The sequence below is a fragment of the Megascapheus bottae genome, chromosome 9, assembly GCF_031878675.1.
Source record: "Megascapheus bottae isolate mThoBot1 chromosome 9, mThoBot2.hap1, whole genome shotgun sequence".
Taxonomy (NCBI): domain Eukaryota; kingdom Metazoa; phylum Chordata; class Mammalia; order Rodentia; family Geomyidae; genus Megascapheus; species Megascapheus bottae.
In genome coordinates, this window is record NC_143517.1 from 53,246,111 (window position 1) to 53,263,708 (window position 17,598).

A 17,598-nucleotide genomic window follows, 5' to 3' on the forward strand; every position below is an offset into this window, starting at 1 on the left:
GCTGAAGACCTCAGGGACAGCGCTCAGGCCCGGAGTTCAAATCTCATGACTGACAAAAGAATAAACAATGAAAAAGGAAGAAAGAAAGAAAGAAAGAAAGAAAGAAAGAAAGAAAGAAAGAAAGAAAGAAAGAAAGAAAGAGAAAGGAAGGAAGGAAGGAAGGAAGGAAGGAAGGAAGGAAGGAAGGAAGGAAGGAAGAAAAGAAAAGAAAAGAAAAGAAAAGAAAAGAAAAGAAAAGAAAAGAAAAGAAAAGAAAAGAAAAGAAAAAAGCCAGAAGTGGTGCTGTGGCTCAAGTGGTAGAGCTCTAGTCTTAAGAAAGCCCAAGAACAGTGCTCAGGTCCTGAGTTCAAGCCTCGGGACTGGCAAAAAAAAAAAAGATCAAAATTAAGTGACTGCCTCAGATACTCAGGATGAAACCATCAACTTTCCTTGAAAGTAGATTTCTGTAATCCTAGCTATGTAGGAAGTGACGCAGGTCAAGGCCAGTCTGAGGAACAACAAAAGACTGTCTGGCTTGGTGCAGTCAATTTCTCCTCTAAGGCCAGAAATGCAGCAAAACCACAGCTGTGGCTGGCCCAGTCAGAGATCAAAACACTGTCTCAAAAGTAATCAACACTTAAATGGCTCATGGAGAACCTCATGTAAGAGAATGTCTGTCAGACAAGCGTGAGGCTCTGAGTTCAAGCAGCACCGTCAACAATAAGAAAAAGAACAGAAAATTAATTTCTGGTATCTCATTTATCCTACTATCACTTATGTAGACCCCCAAAAGATTACAATTTCATACCTCTTAATAAATCTATAGATCCTTTTCTACAAAAGTAGAGGGCCTATTCCACCATTACCTCCTCTGACAATCAACCCAGCCACTAAGCGTGCTGGTTAATTAATCATGAGTTTGTTTGCAAGGTCACAGTCTTGAAAGGAACACCTCAGTCCACAGTACAGCAGGGAGGGTACACACACATTCAGATGATACACTGCTATGGTGGACGAGCCCCAAGGGGCTCTGGTTTTCAAACAAGGTCTATGCTCTGACCAGGCTGCAGCTGCCCATATATGAATGAGGACCCTCTGGGCTTTGGAGCCTAAAGGTATTTGTTTAAAATAGGAATATTTTCCCTTTTAGGAAAATGAAGTTCCTCCAATTATGTTTTCTGATGTGAAACCTTTGCTCACAGTTAGAATAATCAATCATATGTAATACTCAGGAAACATTCTTTCAAAGCACATATCACATTTTAAAATATATAAAAACTCTCAGCTGTATGTTTTCATCCAGTTTCCAAAGTAAATCTTTGGCCTTTTTTTTCCCCCTTTGGGAGAAGTTAGCCACAGCATCAAAAAAAAAGCAGTTAAGCTACATAAAGGCAAATACATAAATTAATAAATTCACAGGCATACCAAATCCTTAAAACTCAGATTTAAATTGCATTACATCCTGAGACTAAGCTTAATACAGGTAGAAGTTTAACTACTCTTAACTTATGTACACTATAAAGACTAAAAATAATCAATGATTTTTATCAAATAATTCCAGAAGCAAATGTTTTGTAATATATTTAAGTTTATTTTATTTACAGGCTAGAATGTAGACTGTATGACCTTTCCAGAGTAACACTAACTCCGTTCTTAATTCTTATCACATGGAAATAATGTATTGTATAAAAATGTTTTAAAGGATAAATGAATCTAGTATATATTTTTCAGGCTTTTTATTCCATACAGAACACACACATTTAAGAGGCAATGAAACAAAATGGACAGGATTAGAAACCTTTTTTTTTTTAATTCTAGAAGGCAAATGAAAAACTAGAAATTATTCCTCATTGTCAGTTAAGAAGGAAACAAGTGACTTGTTTAAAACCATACCCCAGAGGCCAGCACCAGTGGCTCAAGTCTGTAATCCTAGTTACTCAGGAGGCTGACATCTGAGGGTCATAGTTCAAAGCCAGTCCAGGCACTAAAGTCCGTGAGACTCTTGTTTCCAGTTAATCACCGGAAAACCAGTAGTGGCGCTGTGGCTCAAGGGGTAGACCAGCACTTGAGCTGAAGAGCTCAGGGACAGCGCCCTGTCCCAGAGTTCAAGTCCCACCATCGACCAAAAACAAAAACAAAACACAAAAAACCCACACGCTACAAGGATCCAGAATGCCAAGCTACAACTTTCAGGACTGGTTTCTTCACACACACACACACACACACACACACACACACACACACACACACACTATAACAACACAAAAACACAAACTATGAAAATAATGGGTGTTGATTTTATGCATTCATTAAGAAAACAGCATCTCAGCAGTGGTTCATTTGAAAAGCAGTGGTCAGAGGATCCTGCTCAAAGTCAGCCAAGGGTAAAAAAGAAAAAAAAAAAAAAACAGTTTGAATGATTGTATTGCCACCTTTGGCTGAGCATGGTGGCACCAGCCTGTCATCCCAGCGACTTGGAAAGCACATGTAGGAATATCTCAGGTCAGGCTGGCAGAGGGAAAAAGTAAGACTTCATCTCTCAAGCCTAATCAATGCTGGTGAAGTGGCTCAAGTGATAGAGGACTTAGCATGTACTAAGGCCCTGAGTTCAAATACCAATATGAAAAGTATCACTTAATTTCTTCAATATTAATTTTAGCCAAAGTAATATTTAAAAACCAGGAGGAGGGAAGTTCCTCTTAGATGCATTAGAAAAAATCTAGTAGTTGACCATCAAGACCCTAGCTGGCCCAGGGACCTGTCCCTTGAGCCAGGTCCATCTACAGTCAAAAGCAGCATGAGCATGAGCTAATTAACAATGAGGCCCTTGCTATCAGTAAAAACAGCATTCTCTTTTAGCCCAGTGATCCCCGCCCTGCCTCCCCCCCAGAGCACAACTCATCTTCATTTTGCACATTTGACTCTTTGAGTCTGTAATGACTTTTTGGTTGTTGCTGTTCATATGGTACAGAGGAATTGAACCCAGGGCCTCGTGCATACTAGGCAAACAGTCCACCACTGAGCCACATTCCCAGCTATACAGGGCTACAATTTTTAAGAACTATTTTCTCACTCCTCACCAAATCTCACCCCCGCATGTAACTCTCTCACTTACTTCTAAGTATTCATCTCTTTACCTCTGGCATGAGGCAGAATAATTCCCATGATGTAAAGAAGATTCATATTCTATGAGCGCTTGTATTCTAACAATAAAAATCCATGCTGGCTGTACAAGGAGGACAGGTGGAATTTTTGCATAGTCACTCAAGGAAGAAATATAGATATATAAAATTCACAAGAAGACAGACATGCTAAGATGTCAGAGAAAAATCAAGAAAATATTGCCCCCTAGAGTACCCTGAACTGAATTTTTTAAAATTCTCAAACCATTAGCAGCTCCAATTTCCAGGAAATTAACCAACTCATTGCTTAAGACCTGGTCATGCAAGCCCCTGGCTATATACAAGGAGCTCCTTTATAAGAATTCCCACTCCCTCATGGGGTAGCACATTGTAAAAGGAAATGCTTTCACTTTGGTTGTGTTAACTAAGTCAGGGAAAGCTATTAAAACTTACCTTCCCTTTCACTAGAAGAAAACCCAAGTGTGAATCAATCCTTGATGGCTTGCAAATGAGTCAAGCTCTTTCGCGTCTTCCTACTTTAGATAAATCTCAAAGTTCTAAATTTCTGAAGTTTCAAAAGGAGCCTACTGTACCTTTTTTGTTTGTTTGTTTCCATTCCTTTTCCGAGGGCAGAAGTTTGTGGAAGCAGATACTACATTCTGTATTACATAACAACAAATCAGATTCAGGTACCTCCAAAATATCTAACCAACACCTGTTCTCACCACATCTGTTTTAGCCTTGTCTATGGACAGAGGTTGTTGCCACTATTAGCTTTCATTGTGCAAAATGGTTTCGGTTCAACATGTTAACTTATGAGTGCAATGGTATCTTAATCGATGTCACCCATCATTCAGAAGAAAAGTTTTAATTGTACCTCAACATTTATACATTGTGGAACAATTAATAAAGTTTCTCCACTTAAATCTGAATTATAGACAGAATTTGTTTTATCCCAGAGAAATCTAGAACTAAAGAGATCCTGAAAGATCATCTTAAAGATGAGTCACCTAAGGAGCTTTCTGGTTACTCGGTAGATAATGTTTTCAGTGTAACCAGCAGACGGAAACTCAAATCATTCTTGCACTTACCTGTGGGAGGGTCTTCGTCCCATGTTTCCGCTCTTTTAATTCGACTTGCTGTGAATCCCAGGCAGATGTTGACCCCAATGGCAAAAGTGAACAGGGATATTACCTGTGGGAATAAAGAGATTGAACTGTCAAACATAGCTAGGCAGGCTCACCTCACATTACAGTGAGGCAATGCAAATGATTTCCACAGCCCAATCCTGCAACTTTGCAAAATGCATCTGAAAGGTGCTATCTTCGTCTGAAAAACAAAGCAACTTCAAAGTCTCAGGAAACCGACTGTGAAGAGGGGGCATTTTTGCCTGGCCTGCCATCCGTCTCCCACCTGGTAGGATGGCTCTGAGCTGCTTCTTGCCATGTCAGAGAATTCTTGGAAAGCCTTCAGCCGAGAGCTCTCTGCCTTCACAGAAGGCTGTGCTGTGGGGGCTCAGAGCGCTGTCTATTAACTCCAGCCAATCCCACCTGGGAAGTTGACAGCCTCCTCTGATTTGTCTACAGCTTGATTTCATCACAGTTTGTTCACAAATTACAACTCGGAGCCTAAGAGGCTTAAGGCTTCACGCTCGAGTCCCCACCCCCCGACGGGCCCGCCCCTCGCACTTTCCTGCCTTAGCAGGAGTGCTTCTGCTGCTGGGCCAATAGCAAGGCGTGATCAGAACGTCACACACACACACACACACACACACACACACACACAAACATGGTTTGTCCAAAAAAGAAAGAAAGAAACCAAATGTATTTTATCTGATTCCAAAAAAAAAAAAAGGAAAAAGAGCTGAACTAAGGCTTTCTACCAATTTTAAGCATTTTTACTTATTACAATGTACTTATTCAATAGCATCAACCTCACAACTACTTCATTTAAAAAAAAAAACAAGGAAAGTTTTATAATGTATAAACCTAATAACTCTCCCTGTCTTTCCTATTTATTTATTTTTCTGGCAGTTTGAACAGTCCTGTTCTATGACCACATTCTCAGATACAGTTTCTCACGATGAAGGCTGCAAATTGCAACTCATACAAGAGATAGTATTATTTCTCCTCCCCTCCCCCCAGTTGCTGTTGTATTTCAGAGAAGTAACTTTTATCAAAAAAAAAAAAAAAAAAGCCAGCTAAGCAGCATTAATCCTCACCCTATGAAGAAAAGACAGAATAACCAGTCTCTACCAGTTCCTGATGAAAAACAGAACATAACAAAACAAAACCTCAGCCTGCTGGGGGCAAAGGGAAGGAGGAAAGAACAGGCATGAGGAATCAAGAAGTCTGTGGGGAAAAGTTAGCTTGTGAGTTCCGGATGCAAATCTCAATGGCAGGAGCCAGAATTTAGATCTAAATCATGATTTCCCTAGCTATCTTCCTGTGAAACGGGCTCCTAGTTAGCTCCTTTACTTCTTAAAGCTCCTTTTTAAAGCTATTGTGAAAGCTAAAAGTTCTTTCATTAAGCAATTTGCCAGCAAAGCCTGTCACTTTTAGAGGGGAGGGGGAGAAATCGAGGGCTGTAAATCTGAAAGTTGTTTAAATAATGTATCCTTTTAGGATTCAAATGAGGGACAGTTTGTTTGAGGCTTTATTCTACAAGCTGAGACCCCGGACTATCCTTCCAGCAGAGCGCATATGTGCATACATAAACAAATTCTCCAGCAGCTAGTTGCTGAGGCTCTGCTCTTATAAAACATGATAGCACAAATGCAAGATTTTGTTTACGGGGCATTTGTTGCATAGAAAGCCTGGGTTTCATTAGCAAATTTTAGAATTTAGTAACACTAATTGAGAAGAAGAAAATATATACTGCCAGATTTTTAAGTGGTCCTTCTCCAATCCTTTTAGCTGTGGGCATTTGCAAGCATGACAGGCTGCCTTGTAAGTTTATGCAAGTGTTTTGCTTTAGTTAAACTTTTCAGTTATTTATATTAAAACTTCAAGATGCAAGCCTTTTATTTTAGGGGGGAAACAATAATCCCAAAAGGAAAATATCAAGGCCATCCTAGGACTTTTTTTTGTTTATTTGGGGTTTTTTTGTTGTTATTATTGTTTGTTTATTTTGTGCCAGTACTGAGGCTTGAACTCAGGGCCTGTGTGCTATCACTTAGCTTTTTTTTGCTCAAAACTAACACTTCACTTAAGCCACAGTTCTACTTCTGACCTTTTGCTGGTTAATTGAAGATGACAGTCCTCAGGACTGTTCTGCCTGGCTTGACTCTGAACTACAATCCTTAGAGTAGCTAGTACTATACAGGCATGGGCCCCAGGAGCTCAGCCTGTTATTTCATTTATGTCACAGGGCTGACAATTCTGACAATCCACCTCTCTCTCTCTCTCTCTCTCTCTCTCTCTCTCTCTCTCTCTCTCTCTCTCTCTCTCTCTCTCTCTCTCTCTCTCTCTCTTTTGCTCAGGCAGACAGTTCAACAGCTTTACACTTTGTATGATATTTGATTACTGAACCCCAACTTGAAGACAATGAAGGTTTCCCTTGGGGGATAAAACAGACCTCCGGAGTTGAACATCACCCTTACTATATTTCACTCCTTTTGTTTATATCCCTACTAGCTATTCAGAAGTAAAAGTCTCTTAAGGGTGGTAGCGGGGGATGGGGGACGGTTCCATACTGGTTATCTATTATCCAAAAGGATCCACATCAGTCAATTTCTGTTAACATCACTGCCAGAGATCTTTATTTTCCACCAGGTATTATATATCAGGAATTTATCACTATACTCATCATCACCATCATCATCATCATCATCCTCATCATCATTATCTTCTACTTCACCCTCAGCATCAGCATCCTGTCATAGTTAAAAGGGATTTTACTACCAGATCATCCTCATAAATTCATTGACAGGGACACAACTAAAGTCCCTACCTCAGGCATCAAATCAACTGAAAAATGCAATTAGCCCTTATTATCTCAAACTAAGAACACCTCAAAGCATGGTTATGCATAAAAGACATGGAGAAATTCAACTAAAATGACTAGAACAGAGTCAAAATCATTTCTGGGAAATCTCCAAATGAAGGAAGTCCATCTGCTATGGTGTTTAAGATTATGGCAGATCACATGGGGCCAGCTCAGTAAACAAGAAAGGCTATGAGAAAGCCTAAAAAGTTACCTTCCAGCCTGGTTATTAACCCACCTATATTTCAGAGAACACTGCCCCCTGGCAGAAGAAAATCTAAAATTAGATGCAAAAATCTTTCAACTATCTCAGCCCCTAGAAATCTGTTTTTCCAACTTTATCAAACATAAGAACTTTGGGGATAGGGAGTTGAAGTGCTGATGTTTATGCCCTGCCCTGCAAGTTTCGGATTCATTAAGTCCAAAGTATAAGGAAAAGGAAAAGAATCGTAAGGGGTAGAGAATACAGCAATCGGTTATTCTGATCTAAGTCATATAAGAACCATATTTAAAGAAACAGAACATTAGAATAAATCACTGTATGTTGGACTTGCTTAACATAGTTAATATTGCAAAGCCAGTATATTACTTAATGGCATGCCCTGTTCATTGGACTTCAGTTTAGAATTCCTCGTGGCAAACTAGGGCTGCTCTGCAGAGGACTCATCTCTATCCGAAGAAGCAGAACAGCAGTTTATTTGCCTTCCTGGTGGTACAAAGCAGTAGTGTATATTACTTAATTGCAATACAGTAGTCGCATTTATACAAATGTACAGTCTATCTTTTCATGAAATCATTCTATGAATCCTTGTTCCCAAGCCCTGATTAAGATAAGAGGGCTTCGAGTTTGCAGTGAGATCTGAAGGACAGGTGATTAATGGGTGTCATTCCTGCTCCCTGCAGTGATATTTAAGTTATCATAAACTGACTAAAACTTTGTCGATTCCCAGTCCTTCATTATGCAGAATTGGCATGATTCAGCTTAATATGACTTCAAGAATAATTCAAAGACGCTATACGATGTCAAATCGTTACCGACCACATGATTTTCAGAATTACTGAGGAACAGCGGTCTCAACACCTATATTTATGGCCTTCATAGTCCATTTTGAAACTATTTAAGTCTTGTTTTTAAATTCTGCTGTGGTAGAGGAAAATGAGAAAATTCAGAGTAAAAACAAATGCACAACAATCTTTGCAAAAGGGATTGGCCACGGGGACAAAACCATGAGAAGTAATGCACCTACTACCTGACAAATGTAACTGTACCCCCTCTATACATTACCCCTATAAAATACAATAAAAATGAAGCAATTTGTTAGAAAGGGATTGGTCAATTTTGACAAGAGGTGGACTCAATCACTTCCACAATGCAGAGTGCAGTTTTGTACAAAGCTGCTAGCACTTAAGATTGCAAACAGACAAGCAAGGTTTCATAGATAATACATGGTACTAGGGGTTCTCTGTAGTAGAGAAATAGCACGTGCCTGTTCAATGCAAAAAGGACTTATTCTATCACTTACTATATAACCATGAGCTGAAATCAACACTGGCATATATTTTGGTGACTTTATTGTGCATTATAAATGTCTACACATCATACTTACTTCCCTAATAAATCTAAGCAATGAATCCCACAGTGAAAGCATCTCTGCCCTCCCTAAATATCTATTTGTAGCAAAGATATTCATCAACTCTAACCATGTGCCAGTAGTGTCAGTACTTCTCCACAGGCAAGTAAGCCAGACAGCATCCTTGCCCTCCACATTACTCCAACAGACACACAACTGTAAACTGCAACTGAAATCAGTGCAGAAATATAGAGGAATGTGTTGGTCTGAGAATGGAGCACTCAGAACTGACCTACTGGGGACAAGTGATTTTGTTGTCTGTCAATTGAACTATGATTTGAGGAGTGGGTGGAAACTTCTAGACAGAGAAAAGGAAAGAATTTAGGACAGAGGAGACAGAATGTGCAAAACATTTTGTGTAGGCTCAACAGATCATGAAATAGAACTGGAAAGGTTAGGAGAAACCATTCATGTGGTTTTCCATGGGTTGCCTTAGTGGTATTGTCTTTATCCTTAACACAATGGAAATTCCTTAGAAGGCTTAAGAAGGTAAAAATTAAATTGGATTTTGAAGCACTAATCTCATTATATTGTGGATACAAATTGGGAGGAAATCAAGAATGGATATAGTAGATCAATTTGAAAACCATGAAATAATCCAGACAAGGAATGGCTGCTTGCTCTGGTGATGGTAGAAAAGAAGAAAGTAGGAGAGTTTGGAAAAGGCTTGTAAATAAACTGTGTTGAGGGGCAGGTGGGTGGTAAGTGTGACTCTGGAGTTAACCAATACTTAACCATTAATGCTAGAGATGTGATCCAAGTGGTAAAGCACCTGACTAATAAGCATAAGACTGAGTTCAAAACCCCACACTACAAAAATAACTTAATTAAATGGGATATCCTGTAACAACAACAACAACAAAATTACAATGGCCAAATACACACTCAGTACAATTACTTCTTTTGATTATGTGTATGTATTTGCTAATATCTAGTGTTGAATACTTAAAATAAAGGATATGGCTAATAGTTTTATACCTTTTGTGGGGGGGTGTTATGGGTCTGAAACTATGGGCCTGGGTGTTGTCCCTGAACTCTTCAGCTCAAGGCTACTGCCCTACTCCTTGAGCCACAATGCCACTTCTCATTTTCTGGTGGTTAATTGGAGATAAGAGTCTTATGGACTTTAGTGCCTGGGCTGGCTTGGAACCACGATCCTCAGATCTCAGCCTTCTGAGTAGCTAGGATTACAGGCACGAGCCACCACACCTGGCAGTTTTGAACATTTGTCTAAGAAAATTGACCTTAATCAAGAGCAATACAATAGGTCTTGGCCAGGAAAAGTATATTTAGTTACTCATAACTGAAGTGCTAAAAGAATTGTTCCAATGAAATAACTCAGTTTCGTCCCTAAGTCGACCGTATCATGGCATATTTTGACTCAAAATTCAATTTAACAATATTACTGCCATTACTCTGAAACATGCATATGAAGAAATGGCCAAACAAATAGAGAAAAAGCCCTAACATCTGGAGAGAGGGATCTTGGCACAATCCTGACATGTGGAGAGAACAAACCCACCTTCTCGAATACGTTCATGTCGGCATCTACTTTGTAATGGAATTGTACTATAGACAAGCACCAATGGGTAGAGAAATAACCACAAGTAAAATTGTTTTACCAAACTTCAACCACAGGGCTGGAGATTCCCACCCTGTCCCCTTCATTGTCACTTCTAAATGATGACTAAGGAATTGAGCCAGGAGTATAAAACAGATCTTCTAAATCAGCCTACTCTACAATCATCAGAGTCTCTCTTTCTTTCTCTCCCTCCCTCTCCCTCTTTCCCTTCCTCTTTCTCTCCCTCCCCCCTCTCTCTTATACACACACACTGCAAGGCCTAAACTCAGCACATCTCAAACATAGCCACCTCAACAACCAGTTGAGTGACTTTTTGGTCTTGACAGTACTGGGATTTGAACTCAGGACCTAGATCTTGTTAGTCAGGTGCTCGATCACCAGCCCTTTATCATTTTTCAGACCGGGTTTCAGCTTTGCCCAGAGTGGGCTCCAAAGAGGACCCTCTTAGCTATACCTCTCATGTGGCTGCAACGACAGCCATGAGCATCACGCCCAGCTTGTACGCTGAGACGGACAGGTTCTTGATCATTTTTTGCCAGCCTCCTGATGGCAATTCTTGTAATATCCCCCACCTCTACTTCCCAAATAGTTGGAGTTACAGGTGTACTTGACTGCCACTTCATTTCTTTTCATAAAATTCCAAAATTGTTCTATTACAATAATTTACCTTATTTCTCAGTAGACACCATGTCTAAATCTGTTATTAAATACAATTATGTTTCCATTATTTATCCAAACTTGCTGAGTGTTTTCAGAACCTATATTCTCTTCCTTTGTGATTTTTAACTTAACCCGCTTTGATTTTTACTATTCTCCAAAGTCTTCTTCCTGTGTGCACCCTATCCTACCCCATCATCACACCACACCGTATCTTCAGATCCTCTTTTATACGTCCTGTAACTCATTTCCATTCATTACCCAGAGAGGCCTAGAGAAAGTGCTAAACCGATGGCTTTCCTCTGAAACTTAAAATCTTTTAGCAGCTCCTCTCATACAACCCTCAAAGTATAGTCCCTGGAGCAGCACGGACAGAATCACCCTGAAGCTTCTAGACTATGTATCCAGAGCTCTCCTCAAACTAAACCAATCAGAGACTCTAAGAGTAGAGTCCACAATTGTGTTACAGCAAGACCATAAGGTGATTCTAGTACAGACCTGAGTGCCACTGACCTGGAGGATAAAAAAAGAATCCCAAGTCCTTAGCAAGACACCTAAGACCCCAAATCCAAAACTAAGCTCTTAGGACTCAGCCTAACTACCAACACTGTTGAACTACGGGCCCTTGTATGACCCGAGCCTGAGAAAATTCCTTATGCTAAGACTCCATTTTCTTGTCTTATTCATCCCAGGATTCTTGAGAGTATTACACGAACTAATCTATGTTAATCACCACAAATCACAGAATAATGCTTAATAAATAGTTGTTTTCTTAATTATAGAAAGATTTGCTATTTCTTGATTAAGTTGTATTCTTTCACACCTCAATTCCTTAATAATATTTGGTTGCTTTGGCCTCAAATGCCCCCTTCAGTTAATCTCCTTGGCAAATTCCCATGTATTTATGAAGATTCGAGTCACGTGTCACTTGGCAGGGGGCCACACTGACCTGCCCTCACCTGGCTGGGCAGCCGCTCTGCTCACTCCAGTCTCAAGTCCTCTGTCGACCTTCCTAGGACACTTCTCTGTATCATCTTCATTTCATGAGTCGGAAGATTTTACCCAAGATAATCTCTTGCCTCCCTAGAGTTTCCTGTATGCTTCTGCTTTTGTTTTGAGTATTTCTTGCCTTATCAATAAAAAATTAATCCCCAGAGAGTAGAACAAATAAACAAACATTATTCAGGCTGAGAGTTTGAATTCTGGATCTGATAGAGATACACATACAACTTGTGTGCCTGAGACTGTACTTCCTCAATTATGACTTTTTTTAAATAAAAGTAGTGTAGTGGACTGTGTGGAACAAAGAATAAATATTAGCCATTACCATATAGGTTTTGTGATTCTACAAATACAGAAATCAATCCTTTCATTTTTGTTTATTATTTTATTTTATTGCCTTGGCAATAAAAGTGTAAGTATTTGGGCTAAGACTTTGGGTTTGGAAGTATACAGACTTGTATCTGCTTCTTTGGGCCATGAGACTTGATTTCTCTAAATTATGAATTTCTTTAGAAAGAAGAATAGTTCTTACCACATAGGATTAAGACAAAGTCCTCATTATATAACATATGTTAAGTAAGTAGCCAAGTACTTAAAACATAGAAGTTACACTGTGTTGGCCATTGTCAGGTATAACACAGTAAGATGTATACTCAGCATCTAGCAAGATGTCCTCCCACTAATAGATGCTTTCCTAGAATTATACTGAGATGACAGACTATACTACACTGTACTGCATCATACTATACTTACTAGGTTACACAATATCCTTTTTCCCACTCTCTAATCTCAAGAAACAACAATCAGCCCCTTATTTGGCAAAGGTGGGGTGAGTCTAGAGACAGCTTTGAAGAGGATTCAATGGTAGTAAATATTTGGACTGGAAAGCCCTGAGAAGTTGAGTTTCAACTCAAGGAACGTGTTTGAACTCAACTCCACCAGGCAGTGGATGCTCGCTTATTGGAATGGTGTCAGCAAGCATGCGCTCTGGGTTCTCTCAAGGAGGAAGCAAAACTGCAGCCTGAGATTCCTGGAGCAGCAGGCCATGGTCAGCAGATTGTTGTGGAAGGGACTTTCCTGATCAAAAGCTTCTACCACAAATGAAAATAAAAAATAAAAAATTCCACAGCAATGGTGAAAGACTGAGTGCTTCTCCCTGAGATAGGGAGCATATTTTTAAACTGAAGATTCGTATCAGGACCTATTGCTCGAGAGGCAGGCAACTCCTGTCTGTCTTGGTTATTTCCTATGTAAGGTCTTGCTTCCTGCCTAAGCTGGCCTAGGCTGTGATCCTCACTAGTTGTGTTTTCCCTGTGTCACTGGGGGTGACAGGTATTTAACATTGTGCCCTGTCATTGTCTTTCTCTGTCACCATGGCCAGCCACTGAATGAGATGCAGTCTCTCAAACTTTAATACCTGGTCTGGCCTGAAACTTTGATCCTTTAATCTCTATCTCCCTAGAAGCTAAATTATGGGCCTGAGCCACTATGAGCATCTGATTTTGTTTTTGTTTTTGTTTTTACTCAAGATTGGTGCTCTACACACTCAATCACTGGATTTATGTGAAGAGGCAATCTCATACAGAAAGAAAGCTTAGTGGCTGTCCATCAATGGGGGTGTAACAACTAGGGGAAAGAGTAATAAAATAGAAACAATGTATAACACAGTTCTAAAAGTATGTAATGGTGACACTGTATATCTGTAAATATATTAAAAGCCATTTGAAATGAACAGCTCAAAAAGTGAAGTTTATGATACACAAACTGTATCACAGTAAAGCTGCTGTCTAAAAACAGACCTAGCCAGACACCAGTGGCTCACGTCCGTAATCCTAGCCACCCAGGAGGCTGAGATCTGAGATCTGTGGTTTGAAGCCAGCCCAGATAGAAAAAATCCTGTGATATTCTTATCTCTGATTAACCACATGGAAGCGGCCTAGTAAATTTGCTTCAACAGAGAAACAAATTCCAAAATACCTGTTATCCACAGGAAAGAAAACATGAAGCTGGGATAGTGACACACATCTAGAATATCTCTAGAGGCAGAGGCAGAAAGATTAGAGAGATTAGAGGTTCAAGGCCAGATCTGACAAAAAGGTAGCAAGACTCAGCTTCATAAACCAAAGGGCTGATTCACAGTTCAAGCTGTGGAGTACTTGCCTAGCATCCTTGAGGCTTTTGATTCAATCCGCAGCAGCGAGGAGGGAGGGCAGGAAGGGAGAGTGGACAGAAGGGAACCTACAAACTCAGGTCTTGCATTCAAAGTCATGTTCAGAATTACCTGGGTACTGGAGTATTTTCAATCTGAATGTCGCCTCTTAGAACTATGCCCTGTGTGCAACTGAACTCTCCATCCTTAGGATAAGGTGATTTCTTGAGATTCTGTCAGAGCCATTCAGGTCCTCAGAATGGCTCTGTCCTAGCACATTCATCAGAGTTCATGTGTCATTTCACTTTCAACTACCATGGCCTACAAGAGAAACCAATATTCTCCTAAAATCTTGGATCTTAATGGCAATAAACTACACAGTCAGGAGAACCGGTGTGCAAATGGAAGAAAAAGAACAATTGGATTTGAGCCAAACTCCTTTAAAGACAAGCAACAGCAAAGGTCATGGTAAGTATGAGACAGCAACCAAGACACATTTCACACCTAAACTTTACAATCAATAAAGCTGAAAGACTGGGCATAAACTGTCCCAAAGCTAATATGCTTCTGACTAGAGACCAGGTCTGCTCGTGCTCAGGCAGAAAACTGTCTTCTCACTAAAACCTCACATTACAGAAGCTAAGGGAAGAGAGAGCATCAGGCCCCAAGTTTAAACCCTAGAACCAGCACACACACACACACACACACACACACACACACACACACACACACACACCCCTAAAAGTAGTTGGGCATATATCTAAAAGAATCTATGGGGCTGGGAGTTTGGCCTAGTGGTTGAGTGCTTGCCTAGCATGCACGAAAACCCAGGTTCGATTCCTCGGTACCACATACATAGAAAAAAGCCAGAAGTGGTGCTGAGGCTCAAGTGGTAAAGTTCTAGTCTTGAGAAAGTCCAAGGACAGTGCTCAGGTCTTGAGCTCAAGCCCAGGACTGGCAAACAAACAAACAAACAAAAACTGAATAAACACAAATTAAAAAGAAAAAAAAAGAATCTATATCTATATCAGCTATATCTACATAGCCGTATTTATTGCATCTCTATCCAAAATAAGCCAAATTATGGAATCAGCTGAGTTACCTAACAACTCACAAATGGATAAAGAAAATATGGTGGTGGTTGTGTGTGTGTGTGTGTGTGTGTGTGTGTGTGTGCACGCTGTCTTCCTGAAATACTCAAAAAGCAGCACAGATAGACAAGATTTATGTCACATGCTTCCTCAGGCAAATCAAGAAGTTATAAATAATCATGTTTTACTTCTTTAGAGACTTTTTCTTCATCCCTAGTGTTAGACCATCAAAGAAGTTCCCTTACCAAAACAAACAAACAAACAAAAACAAAACAACTTCACAGTCAATATTGAAGCAGGGCCTAGGGAATATCAGTCTGAAATTCTTGTCCTGTACCAACTCAGAGAAAGATTGGCTTTATGACATCTAAAGTTCTTTCATAGTGTAGGGATCTAAAATTTTACTCTTGTCATAGAATTCCCCTAGGAAACTGATTTGTTTCTGTAATAATCAACAAAACACCATCCCAATTAAATCCAATAACCAGAGTTCAGGTTTACTTTTGTCTAGATAAATAGAAGGAAAATTAAGGATCCCTGTATTGTGAATACTTTTTTTTCTTCCAGTTCTGGGCTTGGGCTCAGGGCTTGAACACTGTCCTTGGGCTTTCTCAAAGCTAGAGCTCTACCACTTGAGTCTCAGCACCACTTCCAGCTTTTTGCTATGTATGTGGGGTACCGAGGAATTGAACCCGGGTCTTCGTGCATGCTAGGCAAGCACTGTACCACTAGGCCAGACTCCAGGCCCCTGTGAATACTTTTTTCTGAGTACCTCATCTCCTAGAGGAAATACCTCTAGAGAGGGGATAGACAGGGATTAATAGATAACATCTTATATGTACCACTGTAGGCAAGAGGTGAAGGGATGTACTTCTGGATCAATCCACATCTCAGGTGTCTGATGAACGACCATGCACTGCCTCTCCTACCCGCACAGTTCTCCCACCCTCCCTTGCACCCAAGAGCCACTGTACCCTGAAAATCTGTATCCTCAAATGGCCAGCGGCATGTCATGCAAGAGAATGCACAAGTCTGGGGCCTTGGTTTGGTCTGCTACACATCTGCTGTTCTCAGGAGAGATGTTATACAATGCGTTCATCACTGAAATCCTGACTGCCAGACTTGATCAGAATCATGACCAGTCATGTGGCCTTGTGTGCCTTAGGAAATCTCTAGATCTCCAGTTCCTCATAGTAAGAAATAAGGGGAGAGAAGGAAATTGTCCCAGCCCTTCTTCATAGATGGGTCAGAATGATTAAACAAAATTATGTGGTATTCATCATTAATAGCAGCAACTATATTGACTGAACACCTAACAGACATGATCTCACTGAATCATCTCAGTGATTTTGCAAAGGACATATTGCTTCATCCTTTTATACAGAGGTTCATGACAGTTTGAGTAACTCGCCCAAGTTTACAAATCCAACAGAGACAGATCTGTCATTCAAAGTCAAGTCTACCAAACCCTAGTCTAGCTTCTAATTATTTCTTATTATAGTACACCATTAAAAGAAAATCCTCCCTTCTGGACACAGGGGCTCACACCTATAATCCCAACTAAATAGGAGGCAGAGACTAGGAACATTGTGGTTTGAGGCAAACCCAGGCAAAAAGCCAGTCAAATCCTCATCTCAACAAGTTAGGCATGTTACCTCTGTAATCCCAGTACAAAGGAGGATCATGATCCATATCAGCCTGACAAAAAGCATGAGATACTAGCTGAGAACAAGGTGGTGGTTTGGCCCTAAAGCTAATGCTTACCTAGGAAGTGTGGGGCTCTGACTTCAAACCCCAATACCACCAAGTCAAAAAGAAAGAAAGAAGAAAAAAGAGAAAGGAAGGCAGGAAAGCAGCCAGGCAGGAAGAAAGGAAGGAAGGAAGGAAGAAAAGACTCCTCTGTTCCTTCATAAGGAAGGCAGATGACAGGGCTTCTATATTTTTCTCTGTGGCTTTTAAGAGTTGAGAATCAGAGCAGAGTCTACAAGACAGTTCCTCCTTTGCCACTCCCAGCAAGCCAGAGCCACTGTGCCAGGACCCTGTCTTTGTGCATTTGACTGATGAAGGCACTTCTGTTGCTTCTCACATTTGGAACTAGGTAAATCTTCATTATAGACTTACAGCTTATGTGGCTTCATGTGACAGGGTATTTTGCAAAAGATGCCATTTCTCTCTTTTTCTGGTTTTTCCTTCCTTCCTGCAGCTGTTTCCCTTTCTTCTTGAGAACTGATCACCTAAAAAGTACTCGTGTCCATATTTTTGCAATTAATCCCATGTGACCTTACTACTGACAATGATCCAGTTGTTTTCCTGAACAATACAGCCAATGAGAACGAGGATGCTAAGCACCAAGATCTGCTCTCCATGTTGGTTGTTTTAATGGCACACACCACATCTGACC

General features: G+C 40.3%; 1 protein-coding gene across 7 annotated transcripts in view; it reads right to left on the reverse strand.

Annotated features, from left to right (window-relative positions):
* Enpp2 (ectonucleotide pyrophosphatase/phosphodiesterase 2) overlaps window positions 1–17,598 on the reverse strand; it is a 109,955-nt gene that overhangs the window by 77,925 nt on the left and 14,432 nt on the right. For 2 of the 7 annotated variants that reach the window (XM_090339314.1, XM_090339311.1), the window contains exons 1-2: window positions 4,515–4,625; window positions 4,193–4,295 (exon numbers count right to left, since the gene is read on the reverse strand). In XM_090339314.1, coding sequence (XP_090195440.1) covers window positions 4,193–4,295; window positions 4,515–4,547 — 136 coding nt within the window. In that variant the 5' untranslated portion in view covers window positions 4,548–4,625. Of the gene's footprint in view, window positions 1–4,192; window positions 4,296–4,514; window positions 4,627–17,598 lie in introns of those variants that run through there. The other 5 variants (XM_090339317.1, XM_090339315.1, XM_090339313.1 and 2 more) reach the window with 3 other exon arrangements.